General features: G+C 34.6%; 1 protein-coding gene across 8 annotated transcripts in view; it reads right to left on the reverse strand.

Annotated features, from left to right (window-relative positions):
* Positions 1-20,542, reverse strand: part of CNOT4 (CCR4-NOT transcription complex subunit 4) — an 84,059-nt gene that overhangs the window by 6,813 nt on the left and 56,704 nt on the right. For all 8 annotated transcript variants that reach the window (XM_032220999.1, XM_032221005.1, XM_032221002.1 and 5 more), the window contains 3 exons: positions 16,288-16,345; positions 15,446-15,695; positions 12,860-13,357 (listed from right to left, as the gene is read on the reverse strand). In XM_032220999.1, the coding sequence (XP_032076890.1) occupies positions 12,860-13,357; positions 15,446-15,695; positions 16,288-16,345 (806 nt within the window). The remainder of the gene's footprint in view (positions 1-12,859; positions 13,358-15,445; positions 15,696-16,287; positions 16,346-20,542) is intronic.

Here is a 20,542-nt window from a genome sequence, read left to right on the forward strand (position 1 = left end):
CAGCTGATGAACCATTATAGGACAGAAATATCCTCATAATGATTATAGACTGTAGTTTACCAAGGTGGATTAGTGCCATTTGATAATCTGATATTTTAAAAAACTTTCCAGTCTTGAATGAGAACAGGCCCCAAATCATGCATCCAACCAGCTTCTGCAATTACAGAAGGACTAGCACCTGAGTTTCCCTGCTCCTAGTCCAGTGATCTAGTCCCCTCTACTGGTTATTTCTTTATGTGTGTATTACATTCATATATGTGTGTATACACACATACAACCTTAAACTAATCCCAAAGAACGCAGCATTTTTCCCAGCACAACAGACATAACCTCTTTTCAGCTGCCAAATTGATTTTCTTTTTAACTGCAGACCCTATGATGAAAAAGATTGCCTATAACTTGATTTCTAATAGATTACAATGGCATACAAAATTTAAGTGTCTTTAGATTTATTTGGCTATGTGTAAGATTAGAAAGACTATTTATACATGTTATAAAATTATGTTATATTAGTACTACTGTAGCAAAATCTGGGATTAATATTTTTAACTTATTCTTGTATATTTGTATGTTTCCATAAATCAATACACTTTTTGGCATATTTTAATATCAAGTTCAAAATTGTCTTCAATAATGCAGTCTGTAAGAGTTCATTTTATGTTCTCCCTTTGTAGCTTTCACAGTACTCTGGAACTATAAATGTGCAATTACCAACTTCACCACTCCTCTGTAGGTTAGTCAAGCCAACTTCTACAAAAGAGCAAAACACAACCCATCAGCCATAAAAACATTCGGACATTCTCCCTTCTCTTGTGAAAACAAGACTCTCCCAGAAAGAAGAAAAACATTTTCAAGCTATACATGATCTAAGCAAATGATCTGTAATTATTTTATAGTTTTGTAATAATTCATCATTACATGGAGGAAGGGTTTCAGAATATTAAAAATATGTTAATTATTTTCACAATATTTCTTAAAGGACACTTCATAATCTAATTTTTACTTTTTTTAAATTGTTAGTGAAAAACATATATTAGAAAGAAATGCTTTAACATATTATCTGATTTTTTCCAATCCATTCTGCTAATGAGATGGAATTAAGGTTAAATTAAGAGATCTAATAACTAAATCTAATAACTTGGGGATTCTTCTAGACTCAACACCTACTCAAAGAGCAGATGGCAGTCATGGCTAATAGGGTGTTCGCGCAGCTTCATGTTGTACACCAGTTGCTTCTTGTTACTAGATCAGGAGGTTCTGCTCAGTCATTCATATCCTGGTAACCTCCCAAAAGGATTCTAGCAATGTGTTTTAAGTGGGGGTCCCCTTGAAGAATGTCCAGAAGCGTCAGCTAGTAAAGAATGCAGTTACCTGAGAATTTATGTGTGCCCATGGAATATGTTACATCTTCGCTCTGTGAGTTGCATTTAGTTGCCAGTTTTCTGCCAAGTCCAATTCAAAGTGCTGGTTTTCAACTGTAAAGCTCCTAATAGCATGGAGTTTGATCATTTGAAGGACTGCTTCTTCCCAATTATATAATTCCCATCAGATCCAGCAAAGAGATACACTCCATGCTGTCTACTAAAGAGCTACATCTTGTAAGATGCCAGACATGGGGATGCTCTTGCATAGTGCCCACCTTATGGAACATCATTCCCCTGAAGTTAGATTGGCTTCATCCCTCTTAACTTTCCACAAGTTCCCCATGATTTAGCTGTGCCATTAGGTTCCGTGGCCCCAAGGGAATGGTGAGTTGTTGAGCTGGTCTTGCTGCTGTTAATACCTGTGATTCTCTCCTTGACTTTTAAAAATTGTAATAATTATTTTATTGTTTTTATATTTTTATTGTGTAACTGGAGGTCACATTTTGTCAGATGAGTAGTTATATAAATATGATGAATAATTACTCACGAAAAGAGGAGCAAGAACAAAACAAAAAGGCAATGAATAAAATTTTGAACTATTACTTATTTTCTTGGCATGTATCTAATAATGACAAAAATACCTTCCAATGTTCACTACAATTAAATCAATTGAAGATGGTTCAGCACCTAATGACATCACAGGCTAATTAATTAAACTGATCAAAAAACATAATTGCTTTAAATTTTATAAACGTTCTAAAAATGCATTCTCTTCCTGAATGCTAAAAAATATGCATGTGTTACAATGACCAAGAAAAATGCATTTTTTCATAAAAATGATGATTGCTAATTAATTTCAACTGAGGTTTCCTGATAACTTGACGTAAACACAGTCTATATTCCCTGTTAGTTGGCTTGCCTGCCTAACTAACTGGCTTGTTACACAATTTTAGTAGCTAATCTCTCCTGAAGGTCTTTGTGGCATACAAAAATAAAGATAGGAAAAAGAAAAACATAGTAAGGACAATAAAACTTTAAACAATATTCAACTGGCAATGTACTGCCAAAGGAGATATGCTGTCCCAGATAAAAATTTAATTTTCTGAGTCATAGAGAGAGATATGTCATCTCATAGCACTATCTAGCTCACAGTTTGTGCAATTAGACCATAAGCAGAGTTTTCTGTACAAGTGAAAAATACATGAACTGGTTCTTAACAAATCTTACAAAACATTCTGGAAAAAAATCTGCAGTAATGATGACAATTTTAAAGTGCTAAGATTTTTTAAATTAAGCAGAACTGCAATAGAGGAAGGATAACAAAGGATCAGTTAATTATGCTGAATGCAATTCTTTATATTCTTTATTATTCTTATAGCCCCAGGATGTGAGGGTGATCTGGCTGCGACATCTGTCACCCCACTGATCGCCTTATAGCCCCAATGATATTACCTAGTTGGGTAATGAAATATCTGCAAGAAAACAACCAAATTCAGAGTGTACCAAAGATCCCACTGCTATTCTCTGTTTTATACACAATTGTCAACATGATAATATTGGTTGAAACTCTACAATGACTACCTATGTTACAGGTAGCTCTCAACTTACAACAGTTCATTTAATGACCTTCTGAAGCTACAATGGCACTGAAAAAAGTGACTATTGCCATTTTTCACTCTTACAATGGTTGCAGCAATCCCCTGGACATGAGATAAAAATTCAGACACTTGGCAATTGACTCATATTTACGATGGTTGCAATGTCCTTGGGTCATGTAATCGATCTTTTGCAATCTACTGACAAGCAAAGTCAATGGGGAAGCCAGATTCACTTAACAAGTATGCACAACAATCCACACTCTTCTAGAGAGAAGCTCCCTGAGGATGCGCTCCAGCATGAGTTCAAAAGCTTGGAAGGCTAAACCTCTGGTCCCAGTGACCAACCCAGATTGGTTCCCGCAATTTATTTATCTGCTTTGTATCATTTAACAGTGTCACTTCCCAATATGTTAATAAGTTAATATTAACTTTACTGGAAAATTATTCGAAAATAATTTTGAATAATTATTTGAAATTATTCGAAAAGAAAGTTGTTGCCATAAATGTACCAACAATATAAGGCTAATATTTTCCAAGTACATCAAAATAGTGCTTAGAAAGCCTCTATCCTTCCTGCATTTTGAAAAAGCCTTTTAAAAAATATTTTTTTAAAAAAGTGTCCTTCAGTATTCCCAATTTCCATTCTCATCCCAAGGTCATTTACCAAATATAAAATCATGAACAATTTCATCACAGATGTACATAAAAGCACCTCAGAATTTCAAGATAGTTTGATATTAAAACATTTTTGCACCGTTGCTGTGAACATGCAACAAACAGTGATGGCTCTTTTTGACATTCCTAATGGATTGATAATTTGCATTCATTTTCCTTCTGAACTGTTCGGACACCTAACAAAAAGGTTATTTCCCAGGCAGCCTCTGAATTTTCTATTTGAATAAAGTGATAAGGACCTAAATGGTAAAAGACATCAACATCTAACGTGATCAAGAAAATTGCTGTCTGTATTCTTCAGATGTGGAGTGAGAATTAAGGATGTCAGTCCAATATATATGAATGGCACCAAAGTTAGCATATGCATGTATACAAACATATGTATTAGTGCTACCTATCTGTATCAACTTTGTGTTTTAAAGCCTAGAATGAATCTGAGGGCAAGTATTAAAGGCAAATATTCCAAGAGCTACAGAAAAAAAAGTCATGGAGATTTTTTAAAAATCAAACTCTCTTTGCAGTATGAAGCTGGAACTTAATATGGTGAAGGAAATGCTTTATCTATATGAGGCCTAAATCTAAATGAGGCCTAAATCTAAATGAGGCCTAACTTCAATATTTTCATTCCCTCCAGCAATACTTGCTAATATCAAAGGAAGCAAAGCTGAACATTATGAGGCTTGGTTGGTAGGAAACATTGGGAGAAAACATTATCATATGTTTAATTCTATTGTACATTTTTGTGATAAAGAAGTAAGACATTTTGACCTTACTCTAATTATAAGGACACCACTGAACAAAACCTTGGTGCTTTCTCTATTAAACTAAATCACACAACTAAAAAGAGAAATATTCCTTAAAAATCATCCAAACATCACCAAGACAAGATTAACATATCCCTTAAACTTCATATAAAAATTGGCTTTCATCCAGCACAGCTTATATTAATGCAACTGTAGGTTCCCACTGTAAGACACTAAAATCAACAATTTTAGTATTTAATACTCTCCAATCCATGATCTGCAGACTCAGGTAAAATGAGTTATTTAATGCAAGCTATATCCATTACAAAGATCAATCTAAAAATAGTTAATGTTTGCTGTAAAAAACAGTGTGGGAGATATACTGGAAGCTGGTGTTCCCCAGGGCAAGAATGTTGGCTATATCAATAACTGATAAGTATGAAAAATACAAAGCAAGGTATTCATTAACCTCTGGATAAGGCAGGAGAAAGAAGCACCAGGTATAATCTGTAGAGAATATAAGAAGAAACTTCATCCTCATTTGGACAGAGTATAATTAACTGTAAAAAATAAAAAGTGTCTTTAATCTAGTGTGCAATAAGAATTCTTAACAAGCTAGGCCAAATATGAACTAGCTAAAGGAAAGAACCTTGACACAATGTAAGGGATGTGAAGTCAAGATTTTGTTTTGGCTGTTGTGTCTCCTTGCGGTTTTGTGTTTCTCCTGATTCAAACTGAATGATTTCATGCGCATTTTATTATTTGTAAATTCTAAAGGTTATACTCTGTAAGCAAGTATGAGCAGGCAGCTTTAGTTCATTCAAAAACAAACAAAATAAATTAAAAATATTCATCTTTTGGATACTATAAATAACATTTAGAGCTTGTGCAGGTACTGGCATTTAACTGTGTTGTCAACCTGCTAAATGAACTTTAATATTTCTATTGATATGTAATTTTTTCAGAGCAATAAATCTTATTAACATTTAGAACCACATGCATCAATTGGCCACCAAATGATCTAGCAAATAAATACTTGCCCTAAGGATGAATGGTAAATATGAGTACATGTGTGTTGGCTCTTGAACTGGAATTTTGCCTGTACCGAGCAATGTTTGAATGCTAGTTTTTAAATTGTAAAAACATTAGTGAAATTATATACTTTAAAAAGTATTGCACTATAATTTTACATATTTATATAACACATAGTCAAAATCCCCTGCCTAGACAAAATAAGCAGATGAATATGCAAGTCTGATGCTGGCAAGCTTCTCTGTTTAAATGATGACACTACATAATGTTCAGCATTATGTCAATGTAGTACCTAATACACCCTTTCTGACAGTTAAAGAAACAATTTTGTTGTATTTAAGTACAATGACAATGAAGATTATACTTATAGTGCCCTTTTTTAGAGTCAGTCATGATAAAGAAGTAATAAATTACATGTTGCCCAATATCTGCTAACATTCAAGCCTGCACATAACTAATAGCCAAATAGACATACCCCAGGCTCAATGAGAAGTAAGAGCTAATGATTTATCCAACTTACATAATTACAGCTGCTGAAGATTATAGTATGGATTTGAATTATTGCTTTTTCTCTCCTACTTACATACAGTGCGAGGCCAAACCAAGATCCAGAATGTCATGGATTCTTGGGCAAGTAAAGGAAGATTTAAAAGACAAGTGTTCCCTTTGAAAAAAATCCCAGTTGCATAAAATATATTTTCAGGCATTGCTCAAAGCATGGATTGAAAACATCAAGCTCCTCCTCAAAAACAAATTACTTTTGAATGAATTTGAAACAGAATTATGAACTTATGATGAACATGTTATTAGTAAATTGTATAAACTTTTGTTGAAATATGAGACAAGAAAAACAAATGATAAAATAGGTTAAAATGCTGGTTATAATAAACAAATGGACAAATGGGAAATATGCGATTGAAAGGATTGAAATTTACATTATGTTCTAGTCATTTTTTATAAAATTTATTTTTATAAAATAATATATCATTGATATCTGTCATCTATAATATATAAAGGTATTTTGAATCACTGGAAATCATATTAAGGGACATTCTATCTTGTTTGGTGGACATATAAAAAAAAAGCAAAACAAATATGTGAATTAATTCAGAAGATTCACAAATATGTGAATTAATTCAGAAGATTTCAGGATTCAGAATTTGCAGAGATGGCTAAATTAACTGCTTTGATCAGAGAAAAAACAGTATTTACATTTATGGTTGCCTGGAAACCCTTTGTAGACTTTTCCACGAAACAAAAAACAACAACTATGGTTTGAGGCTCCTTTGCAATTACAGTGTTAAGAGATACAGCAGCATAGATTTCTAATACGTGTTTTGGAAATTTGTGTGAAATACAAGAATGCCACTTTTTACTTCTGAATATTGTGTGAAGTACAAAACTGCCAGCTTTCAGTTCTGAACATAGCTAAAGGGTCTGTTTAGTTACCATGCATAGATAGCCATTGATTATATCCCATCAATTTTGTGTCAACTCTTAGCAATCATTTTTTCATGTCTCTAAACAGGATATTAAATATGCAGACAGGTTTGGCAATAGCATTAAAATGGAGGGGAAAATAATCTGATCTTCCTATACTACTGCAGAAATATTTTGATCATATAGTACTTTTATTTAGCTTAAAAAATATTTCACAGGAGAACTGGAGAAAAATAGACATCTTGGAAATAAAACGGATAAAGAAAGAAAAAAGACAGAAAAGAAAAAGGAAACCCATAAATTAATTAAGTAGGAAAACAATTGTTCAAAGTGAAAAAAAGTATACTGTTTATGTAGATTCATCCCTAAGAGTGACGAATCTGGAACCAACAAAACCATATACCTAAAGTACACATTACTGAAAGTCAAATCAATAAAACTAAGTTTAATTCACTTACTAAAATTAGTGAAATGTAACATGATAATTAATATGAATTATTTTTTTATTACTTTCCAAAACTGCCTTGAAAAGTTTTTAACTGAGGTATGAATATGATGTAAAAGAGTATTAAAGCATGCTAGGAGCTCAGATAGTCTGTAAGAATTTTTAAAAAATCCTTTATATTGTGAATCTGTTGTTCCTATAGTTATTTATTCTAAAGTTCCTACTTTCAATATAATAAATTTTCCCAGATAGTAAATGAATTGTTACAAAAGATGAACTATAGGCCTCATGCTCCTTAATATGAACTTGATGAAGCATGTATTAGCAAATAAACAGCAGGAGAAGTTGTCACAGAGTCACGCTAGATATAGTATGGAATGTAACATTAGTTTTTTATGGTGAATTAGAACTAGTGATGCAAATGCCCTTAAAAAGACAGAATTAAATAGTCTTTTGTCCAATTCTTCAAAGCTTCACCTAGCGGAAAACAGCATAAATCCAAGGAGAATGAATTCTCTGGTGAACAAAAACACCCATGTCTAACCTGGAATAAATGTGTTTGAACATACATTAATGGCATTAAATTGCAGTAGATTATACTGCACTTTTTCCTCATCTTTTTTTTCAAAGAATCGAATCTGGCTAAATTGTCACTTTAACTGGAATCTAAGATTGTACAATCTTGATGTAAACCTTTAAATCTGTAACATAAAGTTAACATTCTACAAGAAAAAGTGAATTGTTTTCTCTTCTTGGTTAAAATGAATAGGAACAGTTCTTAATGAACAGTAGTGAAAAAATAATTTTAGTTTTTGCTTGCCTATTTTTTTAAAAACCTGCACCTCTAACACTTTCCACTAGGAATAACAAAGAGATTGAAAGACTTCTTAAATGTAAGCGATTTGTATCTATTTAATCATATTTTATTGGTTTTTTAAAAAACAATAAAACACAAATTAAGGAATGAATGTACAAATAAAAGAAGTCTGGAATACCCCAGACAGGAGCAAAGAACATCACATTATTGAAATGCTAGAACACACCCTGATTCAGAAGTGGATACAACTTTAACAACTTCAAGGCTGACAGTCATCTCCCAATTATATCTTAGATAATACAAAACATATAGCACTGCAGAAAACAATTACACGTAGTTTATTTTGGGAAAGATTAAACATGTGGGAAAACCGCATATATACTGCATATTTGGGCAGGTGGCAAATGAAAGTATGGTTGTACATAAAAATGCAGTTTTAAAATACAGAGTACATGTGAATTTATGTTGCTAAATGGATTTAGAATTATCCAAGCTTCTTAAATATAATACTTTTATTTTGAGGAATAATGGTCCAATAAATTCTGTAGGTCCAAATGAGAATCAATGAATATATAGAATATTGCCCCATAAGAATACCTTTCTCCTAACTTTGCCTTTAATATTAATGGAAGTGAGATATATCCCAGCTCAGGATTGAATATACCATTGGTGACACTGCGACACAACCTATTCCACTCAGGCTGGTGTTTATTTTTTGGTACAGTCCTTCCTCCTAAATCATATTTCATTAGGACAGGGTTCTTATTAAAATCAGCAATCACTCTGTAACCATGAATCTTTTCTTTTTAATGTTTATACAGACTCTGGATACTGGAATAAAATACAGTAGATATAAAAAGTCTACACACCCCATTAAAATGCCATGCCCTTGAGATGTAATTTTTTTTAAAATCAAGATAGATCATTTCAGAATTTCTCCCCACAATTCAATTAAAAAACAATCTTTCAGGGGGGGAAATGAGAAAGTTACAATAATGTGGTTGCAGTAGTTTGCACATCCTCTTATAAGTAGGGATGAGTATGTTCAGAATTAACTAATCACATTAAAAATGATATTAAGTAGTAAGTACATACTGTATTTTTCGGAGTATAAGGCGCATCTTTTTCCCTCAAAAAAGAGGCTGAAAATATGGGTGCATCTTATACACTGAATACAGTGTTTTTTGCCTCCCAAAACCCCACCCCTTTCAACAAAATGGTCATGCATAGCCTTTAGGAGGCTTCCAGAGTGCTCCTGGGAGCTGGGGAGGGCAGAAATTAGCAAAAAACAAGCCATTTTTTGCTCAACCCTCCACATTACCCAGAAGCACTCTATAAGCCTCCTAAAGGCTATGCATGCCGTTTTCCACCACCCCCAAAATGGGCCCATTTTTGTGAAAAATGGGCCTTTTGCTCGATTTTGGGGGCCCTACCCCCAGGAACACTTTACAAGCCTCCTAAAGGCATTCATGCCCTCTTTTTTTAAAAAGGGGGGCCGTTTTTGAGAGGTGTGCAGATTTTTAAAATTTGCTTCTTCAAAAACTTGGTGCGTCTTATACTCCGGTGTGTCTTATACTCTAAACAATACGGTACCTGCCACCAGTTAAAGTGACTCTGATCAAACTCACATAAAGTTCAGTTATTCTAGTCATAAGAGTTTTGTGACATTTTCTCAGTTGCCTGTTATAGCAATAGCTGTGGTCTGCAAAGAGCTTACAAAGCATCAAAGGTTGCTTTGTAAGCTCTTTGTTGGAATGGATCAGTCAGGACAAGGGTACAAAAAAATTCCAAGGCATTGGATGTACCATGGAACACAGTGAAGACAGTCATCAACAAGTTGGGCAAATATGGCACAACAGTGACATTACCAAGAAGTGCATGTTTCTCCAAAATACATGAAAAAACAAGGAAGTAAACTGATCTGATAGACTGCCAAGAAGCCTATGGTAGCATTAAAGGAGTTGCAGAGATTTCTGGTAAGTATTGTTATATACTACACGTAACAACAATGTCCTGTATTTTTCATATGTCTGAATTGTGGGGTAAGGTGACATGAAGCCTTTTCTTACAAAGAAAAATATCCAAGCCCAGCTACATTTTCCAAAACCTACATCTAGTCTGACAAACGCATGTGGGAAAATGTGTTATTGTCTGGAGAGACCAGGGTTGAATTTTTTGGCCATAATTCCCAAAGGTATATTTGGTGCAAAAAACATTGTACCCACAATGAAGCATGGTAGTGGCAACATTAAGCTTTGAGGCTGTTTTTCTTCAACTGGAACTGGGGCTTTCATCAAGGTGGAGAGAATTATGAATACTTCCATTATCAGTCAATTTTGGCACAAAACATTCAGGCCTCTGCTAAAATGCTGAAGGTGAAGAGGACCTTTCAACACAATGACCCAACACCAAATCAACAAAAGGATGGCTTCACCAGAAGATCAAAATTTTGGAATTTTTACCAGATCTGAATCCAATTGAAAATCTATGGGGTGACCCAAAGAGGGTTGTGCGCAGGAGATGCCCTTGTAATCTGGCAGATTTGAAACACTTTTTCAAGGATTTTGCCCTTTATTTTGACAAAGATTCCCAAGGCAAGATGTGCCATACTGATAGGTTCTTACCCCAAAAGACTAAATGCTGTCATAAAATCAAACGGTGCTTCAACAATGTATTAGTTTAAGGGTGTGCATCTTTATAAAACCATGTTATTGTAAGATTATATTGTTATTTTCTCCCTTAAAAGATTTCAGCTTGCTTTTCAATTGAATTGGACAGCTTATATGAGAACTTAGATTGTTGGGGGCAATATGCTGACTCTGTAACCACTTAGAGAGGGCTGTAGAAGCACCATGAAGCGGTAGATAAATCTAAGCGCTATTGTTATTACTATATATTAAATATTGAAAACATTCTGAAGTGATTTATTTTGATGTGATTTTTTTTACATCTCAAAACCCTGGCATTTTAACAGGGGCGTAGATGTTTTATATACACTGTCGATAACTGTTTTTTAAAAATGAGGCAGGCTAAAATCTGAAATTAAAGTACCAAAGAACTTGTAGACCAGGGATGTCAAACTGGATTTCTTTGAGGGCCAGATCATCATTTTAGTTCTTCTCCAGGGGCCAGCCAGCTGGGGGGGGGGCAGTGCTAGAGGCCATCCAGGCTGGAAACAGGGTGCAGGGGGCACAAATGGCTCCCTGTGCCCTGTTTTGGCTGCCAAAGGCAGCACGGGCCAGTCCTTTACTATTTCCAGGCCGGCCCCATGGCCCAGATTTAAGTACCCCTGTTGTAGACAAAGCAAGTGAAGACAAAGATACTGGAAAATTGAAACTTTCGTAATGTTTCAATTACTAATAAAATTATATCAAGTAAAAATGTTAGTTTTCCTAGTTATTTTAAAATATTTATTCAGAAAAATACCAAGACTTTCATGATACTTTAGAAAAATAAAATGTTACCTCCAAGTCATATTATTCCTAAGCCAGAATGCGATTGCTGCCCACAAAACATCTTTTTTAAAAAAACAACATTATGAATTATGATTTAAAGATATCCCAATTTTGTTCTGAATTCAATAAAATCATGATCTACCAATTATACTTCTTCATGTATGTTAATGGAGCCGAGGTGGTGCAGTGGTTAAATGCAGCACTGCAGGCTTCTTCAGCTGACTGCAGTTCTGCAGTTCGGCTGTTCAAATCTCACCGGCTCAGGGTTGACTCAGCCTTCCATCCTTCCGAGGTGGGTAAAATGAGGACCCAGATTGTTGTTGGGGGCAGTATGCTGACTCTGTAAAACCGCTTAGAGAGGGCTGAAAGCCCTATGAAGTGGTATATAAGTCTAACTGCTATTGCTATTAATTAGAATGTGCTCTACTGTCAACATTTTCACTGCAATTTGGAATGTAATAGATATACAAATAAAAATCTGCATAGTTAATTTTCTGATTAAATGTCAAACTGAACAGTACAGACATTAGATACCATAATTACATTCATAAAACATTCTGTACCCGTTGTTTCTGCCATCTCAACAATATAGATCTCATTGTTCAGATGCTGAAAATGGTAAATGATAGGACTACTGATTTGCTATTATGTTCTCCAGGTATAATGAGTAGACCAGGGCAAATGTTTAGATGTTGAAATATACCTCAAACAATAAATAAAAATCAATTCTACAGCATTACTAAGAAGTCAAGGCAAATTATAAAACTTCCAAAATATTAATTATTGGACATGGAATACTCCACTTTTCTTATAAAGCTCATAATTAGAAGGCTAAATTCAAATTTAATATTTCTCTTCAGAAGTGTAAAAAGATATGTTCCCAGAATGTTCCCAGTTATATCACTATTCAGTAACAAACATCAAGTCATGGGCTGGAAAGCAGGCCTTCTCAGTAGTACCCACCACACTATGGAACATGCTTAATTAACCCAGCAGTAGAGTAAACCTCCTTGTATTCTGGAAAATCATTTCATTTTAATATGAGTTTCGCTTAGAGAGCAATTGCAGGTGACCCTCTGACTGTATTTTGTAGACTTTAATGTTTTAATAGGCTTGATGAAAACAATTTTCTCCAAGTTATGCACCACCTAGAATCTTTCTAATTAGGGTGGTCTACCAAGTATTATAAATAAAATAATAAATACTTTCCCGCTCCCATTCTTTCTTATTATCCTGATTTAGAAAACTGAAGATATGACTCAAATGTATTGCCTGACTCAAGGCACTTACCTGCTATGGGAATCCCTCCTAGACCTGTGCTGTGTTGAGGTGGGAGATTTAAGTCCAAGAAATTACTATTTGAAGAGGGATTTGCTGTGTGGTTCAAGTGCATGATGTTATTGCGAGGGAAGGCCATCCAAGGATAGCGAGTTGCTTGGCCTGGAAAACTGAAGGAATTATAAACTGCTCGATGCTGTTGAAATTGTGGGAACCTCTGTGGCAAGACTGAAAATGTGCTATTGAGAGAATTGGCATTTGCGGGTGTAGCAGGATGCAGAAATCCAGATCCTGACCCTTTGGCAGTTGTAGTGTGTGAGGAAGGATTCTGAAGAGATGTTGGTGAGAGAGACGGTTGATCTTGAACTGACAGTTCCTTCTCAATCAGGTCTGCTAAGGCTTTGCGGGTGATATCAAAGGGATCAAATCCCAAGTCATCTTCTTGCTGTTTGGATGAACCAAATCCAAATGCTGCCTGCCAGTCTGTAGAGGAGGATACTGGGATGGTTTCTGAAGAGAGGAGAGATAAATGCCTTCTCAATCCACCTATATCAAATTATTTACAAGTTTTTTAAAATTTATTTTCTTACCCTCATTCCTATTTTGCATGAAAATCTTTAAATTTGGATTCAAACAGTATTTCTTTTTGTAACTCCCCAAAATGAAAAGAACTTTAGCATTTTTGTCATTTGCTTAACTATAACATATTTAATACAAAAACATACTTATTAATTTCCATTGACACTAACAGAACTTAGTTTATGGTATGTAGAATTATATTTGTAACATATTTAGAAACAAATGCAAGGCTAAACAGAGAGCAGGAAGATGGCTGTACAGGTAGTCATTTAACTATCACTTATTCAGCAACCATTCCAAGTCACAATGGAACTGTAAAAGGGGTTTATGACCAATGCAATTTGGGTGCTCAGTAAGTGGCTCACAATTACAATGTCACATCTTCCTGTTCTCTGTATATGGTCACGATCATAATTTCTGACTTTCACTGCTGGTCAATGGGTAACCTGATAGGAGGGTGCAAATGGTGATAACATAATGTGGGATGTTACAACATTGTAGGATTTCTCTAATGATGACAATTGGGACTGCCAAAATTGCCATCATAAGTTGATGTGGTCGTGTAATGTCATGCTTTAGGATCATGTCACTTATTGATGGCGTTCCTGATCAATTAACATCAATAAGCAAGGACAATCTCTATTTCCTGTCACATACATATAGGATAAATAAACCACTACTTCATATTATGTATAAGAGATTCTAAAAGTAAAATACATAGCCATGGCTGTTTCAGTTCTGATGAATTACATAAATATATTATTTTAAAACAAAGAGTCTTTAAAGAATAAACAGTTTACTGTTATATAAGACACAGTCCACATCATCAAATGCAATTTGACTGTGATCTACCAAAGTTTGGATGCTAATAAATTGGCAAGTCTTTATTGTGAGATAAGGCTTATTTTTTTCATGATAAAACACAAATATCTTAAATTCGTTAAAGCAAATTGTTTTTTATTTCAGCCTCTAATGAACTACTGTATTAAGGGGTTAAATTTCAATAAAGGAACATTCTGAAGTCAGCTGTACCAGCTGAGGTTGTACAAACAATCCTTGACTTAAAACAATTGAACCCCCAAAATTATGTTGCTAATCAAGACAGTTAAGTGAATTTTGCTCCATTTTATTATCTTTCTTACCACAGTTAAGTGAACCACTGCAGTTAAGTTAGTGACACAGTTTTTAAGTGACTATGGCTTCCCCATTGACTTTGCTTGTCACAAAAGGTGATCACATGATTCCAGACACTGCAACCATCAGGGTCAGTTGCCAAGTGGCTAAATTTTGCTCACATGACCATGGTGAAGCGGCAATGCTTATAAGTGTGAAAAAAAGCCATTTTTAGTGGCATTGTAACTTTGAACCATCACTAAACAATTGGTTGTAAGTCAAGGACTAACTGCATCCTGAAATCAATCCTCTAAGCTAATAAATGTAGGCATGTATTATATCAATTTGGGAATGTTGTTCATATAGAGCAGGGGTGTCAAACTGGTGGCCCGCGGCCAGATGCATCATGTGCACGCCAGGCCCACCCCAGCTCTGCAAAGGCAAACATGTCACGATACGTCATGTGATGCAATTGAGTTTGACACCCGTAATATAGAGGCATGATTCCTCAGAGATTTATATTTAAATATATTAATCCCAGGTAAAAAAGCCTATGATATATAAATTAAGTAAATTACTCTTTGTAATTATAAGGAAAATATTCTAATTCTGATGAACAATTCACGCATAAATATGTGAAATTTTATTTTAAGAAAGTTTCTGTTAATGTTCATTTCTTTAATAAAGTTTATCATCACCAACACAGAAAATCTTTACAAAAGTATTACCATGGCTTTTAATAAGTAAATCATGATTTACTTTAAAAGTTAAAAAAAAGCCAAACTACTATTTCAAATTACAATGTGCAAATATTTATTAATAATTATTCTTATACTACATATAGTTATTTATTTATCATATTTAGAAAAAAAAACCAATCTCCCTCATTGAGAGACTCTATATTACCTGATGTGAAGAGACTCTGTGGCTCTGGTGCCATGGGCCAGTCACTAGACGTCTGTGGGGAGCTGGGAAATGGGGGGAGTCCACTTGGAATTGGGTTGGGATGCCGAAAGTTGTCTGAGAAGAGGGACTGTGACTCTGTTATAGCTCCTTCAAATGGAGAACGTGCACTGTGATTGGATGAATTAATTGGGATGACTGAATTGGATTTTGATAAACCAGGAGGTGGTGATGGTGTGTCGCTATTTGATATCTGAGAGGAAAAGGTCAGGCAAAATAAGATTAAGTTTTTAAAACTATGCTACAACCGTAAAACAAAAAATTCTTAGAGAGGATAATGTTATCAGCAGACTAAATAACCCGTGATCCATCGGATCATTGTTTCAGATGTATTACTTAAACAGAGAAACAGAATGACCACAAGGGGGAAAAACAAAAACAAAACAAGTGACTTCCAACTTCCTGCTGGCTTCCTCATTGACTTTTCTTGGGAAACGGGCAGGGAATATTGGAAATGCACTGATGCAGTCACAACTTTGCTAAATTTTGGATGTATTCTGTAAGTTAGTCCATTTGAGGTATATAAATTCAAAAATTGTCCTATCAGGCACCGTTTGGCCCAAATGAAGGTTACAAACAATCAACCAGACCCAAGAGTTTCAGTAGTATATAGATATTTTAAAATCATTTCTAAAAATTTGGCAGCTGAGAAAAAAGCTACTGTATTTACTATAACTTTAAATTAAAGACTTTTTACATGCAGGCAGGTGTCTCTTTGCCATATATTTGTTATAATTACAAAAATATGCAGCTAACAAAATTCAGAATTCTTGTTAGAATCTTACCTGTTGTGAGTTGTCACAATTTCCTATACTGAGAGAATCTGATGGCTTGTCAATAGAGCTAGAGAAAAGAAACAATACTTAAGCAAATGGAAAATGATACAAAATCAGTTTAATGGACTAAATTATAGGAAGTAAAATTAAAACCTTTTACTACTTTAAAGAGAACTTTGTATTGTTTATTAGTAACTATTTTATATATCTATCTATTTGCATATTTCCTTTACTTTTGAATTTCATTAACTTTAATTAATGAAAATTCAATTAGAAATATCCTGACTTAAACTGCACAAAGTTAACAGGATAACAGAGTTGGAAGGGATCTTGGAGGTCTTCTAGTCCAACCCCCTGCTCAGGCAGGAAGCCCTATACCAGTGGTGGCGAACCTTTTTCTTACGGCGTGCCAAAATTGTGCCTACGTGCCCACACCAATTCAATCCTCTCCATCCATCTGTGCATGCATGTGTGACCCCCCCCAGCACATGGCGCATGACCCCTCCCCAGGCTCCAGAGGCTTTCCTGAAGCCTGGGGAAGGCAAATACAGCCTCTCCTAGCCCCCCAGAAGCTGGAAACAGATTATTCCCAAACTTCCAGTTGGGCCATTGGGACTGTTTTTCACCCACATCAGGCTTCAGGAAAGCCTCCAGAGGCTGGGGAGGGCAAAAAACAGGCCCAATGGGCCAATCAGAAATTCGTTCTCAAACTTCCAGTTAGGCTGTTGGGACCATTTTTTGCCCTCCCCAGCCTCCGGAGGCATTCCAGAAGCCTGGGGAGGGTGAAAACGGCCCTCCCCAGCCCTCGGGAAGGGCAAAAAATCAGCTGGTCAGTGCACGCATGCACACCAGAACTGACAGCTGGTGTGCCCTCATGGCCCTATACCATTTCTGATAAATGGGTGTCCAATCTCTTCTTAAAAACTTCCAGTGTTGGAGAATTTACAACTTTTGGAGGCAAATTGTTCCACTAATTAATTGTTCTACTGTCAGGAAATTTCTGCTTACTTCTAGGTTGCTTCTCTCCTTGATTAGTTTCCATCCATTGCTTCTTGTCCTGTTTAATTATTTAAACCTAATTTGCAATTAATTCCAGTTGTAATTATCAGAATATACATTTATTTGCAAGCATTTTTTAATGTGACCTACAAATTAAATCAGGAATGGAATAACCCAGGTTGTAATCCCCTCTCAATCACATAAACTGCCCGGGTGACATTGGGCTAGGAATTGTCTCTCAGCCCAGCCTACTTCAAAAAATTTTGGGAAATTAGTCTTATTATGCTGTCTTGAGTTCTTGAATGTAGGGTGAGATATCAGTGCAGTAAATAAATGAATGGAAAAGCTTTCAATATGACACTGGATTTCAGATTGATGGTTTATGTGTAATGCTCAAGAGATTCTGGTATTCAGATTAAAAGTATACTAGTTTGGAAAAGGCAGGAGGAATTGAAATTAATCCAAGTTTCTTTGAATCATTTATTTTAACAGAAAAGCTATATTTTTTTAATATGAAGTTTCTTTCTAGCAATTCTAGCTGCATGGTAGAACAATGGTTAGAATGCAGTATTGCAGATTAACTCCGCCTTTAGCTAGGAATTCAATCCTGACAGGCTCAAGGTTGACTCAGCCTTCCATGCTTCTGAGATCGGTAAATGAGGACCCAGATTGTTCGGAGCACTATGTAGACAATGCAAACCACTGTAAATCACTGTGGAGCAGTATACAAATCTAAGTGCTATTGCTATTTGGAACACTCGAGTAATCTGAGCATCTTAAAACTGACATTCACAAATTTACTCCACAGGTAAATTAGCTTGAAAAACCACTGCAACAGAAAGAACAAGGGAAGATCAATACAATACATGGATGATGCTGTAATTCATAAAAAAATAGGGAAAGAGTGGCTTGAACGAATTACAGTAATGTAGGTCAAATGCAGATAATGAATCAAACACTATAAAGAATCAATCAAGCAAAAAAGATTAGGCCAGGTATACATGTTGGAATGCAACTTTTTAACTGGAATTAAGATATACATATTTGCCTGTACAGAGCTCTTCTATTATTCAAATAAATTTATCAGGAAACACTGATAAAAAATCAATATTTCAACATTTATTGTCATGGCTGTTCAGCAGAAGAATAGTACATAGCCTATAACATCACTGATTTGGTAGAAGCTATAGATAAGAGATACGATACTAAACATCTCTGGTTAGGCATATTGTATTAAAGTTAATAAATTAACATTAAAATCAAACTTTAGGTGCTTTTGTGACAGAGTTGAATAAATGCTTTCAAATATAATTTGAAAAATACCTTAGTCAGAAATATTGATTTTAATCTGTGGTATGAATACTGGAGAAAATGAATTTGGCACCCAGAAATTTAACATTTCCAACAATAGCTAAAGGAACTTGAATTCTGAAGTGCCTGTCTGATAAGGGCAGTGGTATGACAACCTAAATACTAACACATTTTTAATCCAAACATAATAAAATATTTTGAGAATATTATAATGTTTGATAGAACATATTAAAATAAGCACAAATCTACCCTAGTCTGTAAAGGCCTAATTTGGTGTAAATTTTGTGATTTCTCTCATCTTCCAGGTTCAAAGAAAATTACTTAAATCTAAATCCTTAACAAAAAAAAATATTTTGCCAATCCTAACAAGTGATATATTGTAAGCAATGAAATAAAGCTGGCAAAAGTTACCACTGTCTTCACATTGTAACATCAAATGCAGTAATGATTACTAGAACCTAATTTAAGCCACAAGTACAATTAAAATCATCCAGGTAATTCAGGTAATAGTAAAATTTCCATAAAGTAACAAATTGTTTACTAACAATACAGGTTTCCTTAAAATTTGTTGAGGATAGAACAATGTTATGGATAATACCCTGTTTTCCCTAAAATATATTATCATTCATAACTCTGGTATCCTAGTCTTTGTCTGAAGGGCAGACAAAAGAAGTCTTGGAATGTTCTGCTTTAAGTATGTATTTGAATACAGTACTATACTATTTCCTCTTAAACAAACAAGCATTTAAATAAACACATTTTAAATGTCCACATTTTTAAAACTGTAACAAAGCTTCCTTCTTTTATCACTTACTCATTCAAACAAGATAGTGATCCAAACACATACAAGTACCAATATAATCCAGAACATGTTACTTTCATTTTGTTGCTTAAATAATATTTGTACACAATCCACTGGAGGAAAAAGTATTTTTAATATGCACAGTCTCTGGAGATTCTCAATCATCCAGATCATAGTTGTCACAAAGGTGCTTTTCAATAAGCAACTGGACTTTGTTTTTTTCTTTGAAAACACTTTGCTTCTCATCCAAGAACTGAATTTTGTGAACTGAAGAAGCTTATTGGATGAGAAGAGAAACAACTAGTTTACTTGTAGTGTATTCTTTCTACTCCTGACATGTCTTTAAAAAATTCTTTAAAAATTGTTTTATGCCACCCAGAATTGCCTGCAATGAGATGGGCAGTAATATAAATTTGATAAACAAACAAATACGATTCTAATGCTGTGAGTTTTGGTATTCAAATTAAAAATAAATTTAATCTAAGAATTGTAAACTGTTCGATGATTTTGTGTTTGTAACAATAAAAACAAAAATAATATTTTATTTTTAAAGTGAAAATATTTAAATGAGGCACTGAACCTAGGCACCCTTCAGAAATTTAAAATAACTTTGTAAACTATTCTCACAATAAAGTCTAATCTTAAATCTACAACTGTTTATGTTTCAAAAAGTGTCTTAATGCTCTAAGCCTATATATCCTAAGCCTATGATTCCACTGAATCTAGTTAGGGCAAAAAAATCACTATTCTCCCACCCGTGCAATTCACTTAACAACCTTGGTGATTCACTCAATGATCATAGTAAAACTGGTTGTAAAATCTGGTTTGGTGATAACTTGCTTGGCGTGCTTAAAAACTGCATCACACTTAGCAACCAAAATTCTGGTCCCAACCATGATTATAAGCTGGGGAATATCTATATAAAATGCTACAGAATCAATAGCATTTATTTTCAAGTGCATTTATTTAAAATAAAAAACACAGTGGCTCAAGTGCTTAAGTCAGAGGAGTAGGTATATTAGTCTTACCACCGTGTGACCGAGTGAGTTCCCTTGCATCAGCTGCTAACAACTTTACATGCAGTTCAAAAGCATGTAAAAGCAAGTAAATAAATAGGTATCACTTAGGTGGGAAGATAAGTTTAGTTTATAG

Source organism: Thamnophis elegans, chromosome 7 (genome assembly GCF_009769535.1).
Source record: "Thamnophis elegans isolate rThaEle1 chromosome 7, rThaEle1.pri, whole genome shotgun sequence".
Lineage (NCBI taxonomy): Eukaryota > Metazoa > Chordata > Lepidosauria > Squamata > Colubridae > Thamnophis > Thamnophis elegans.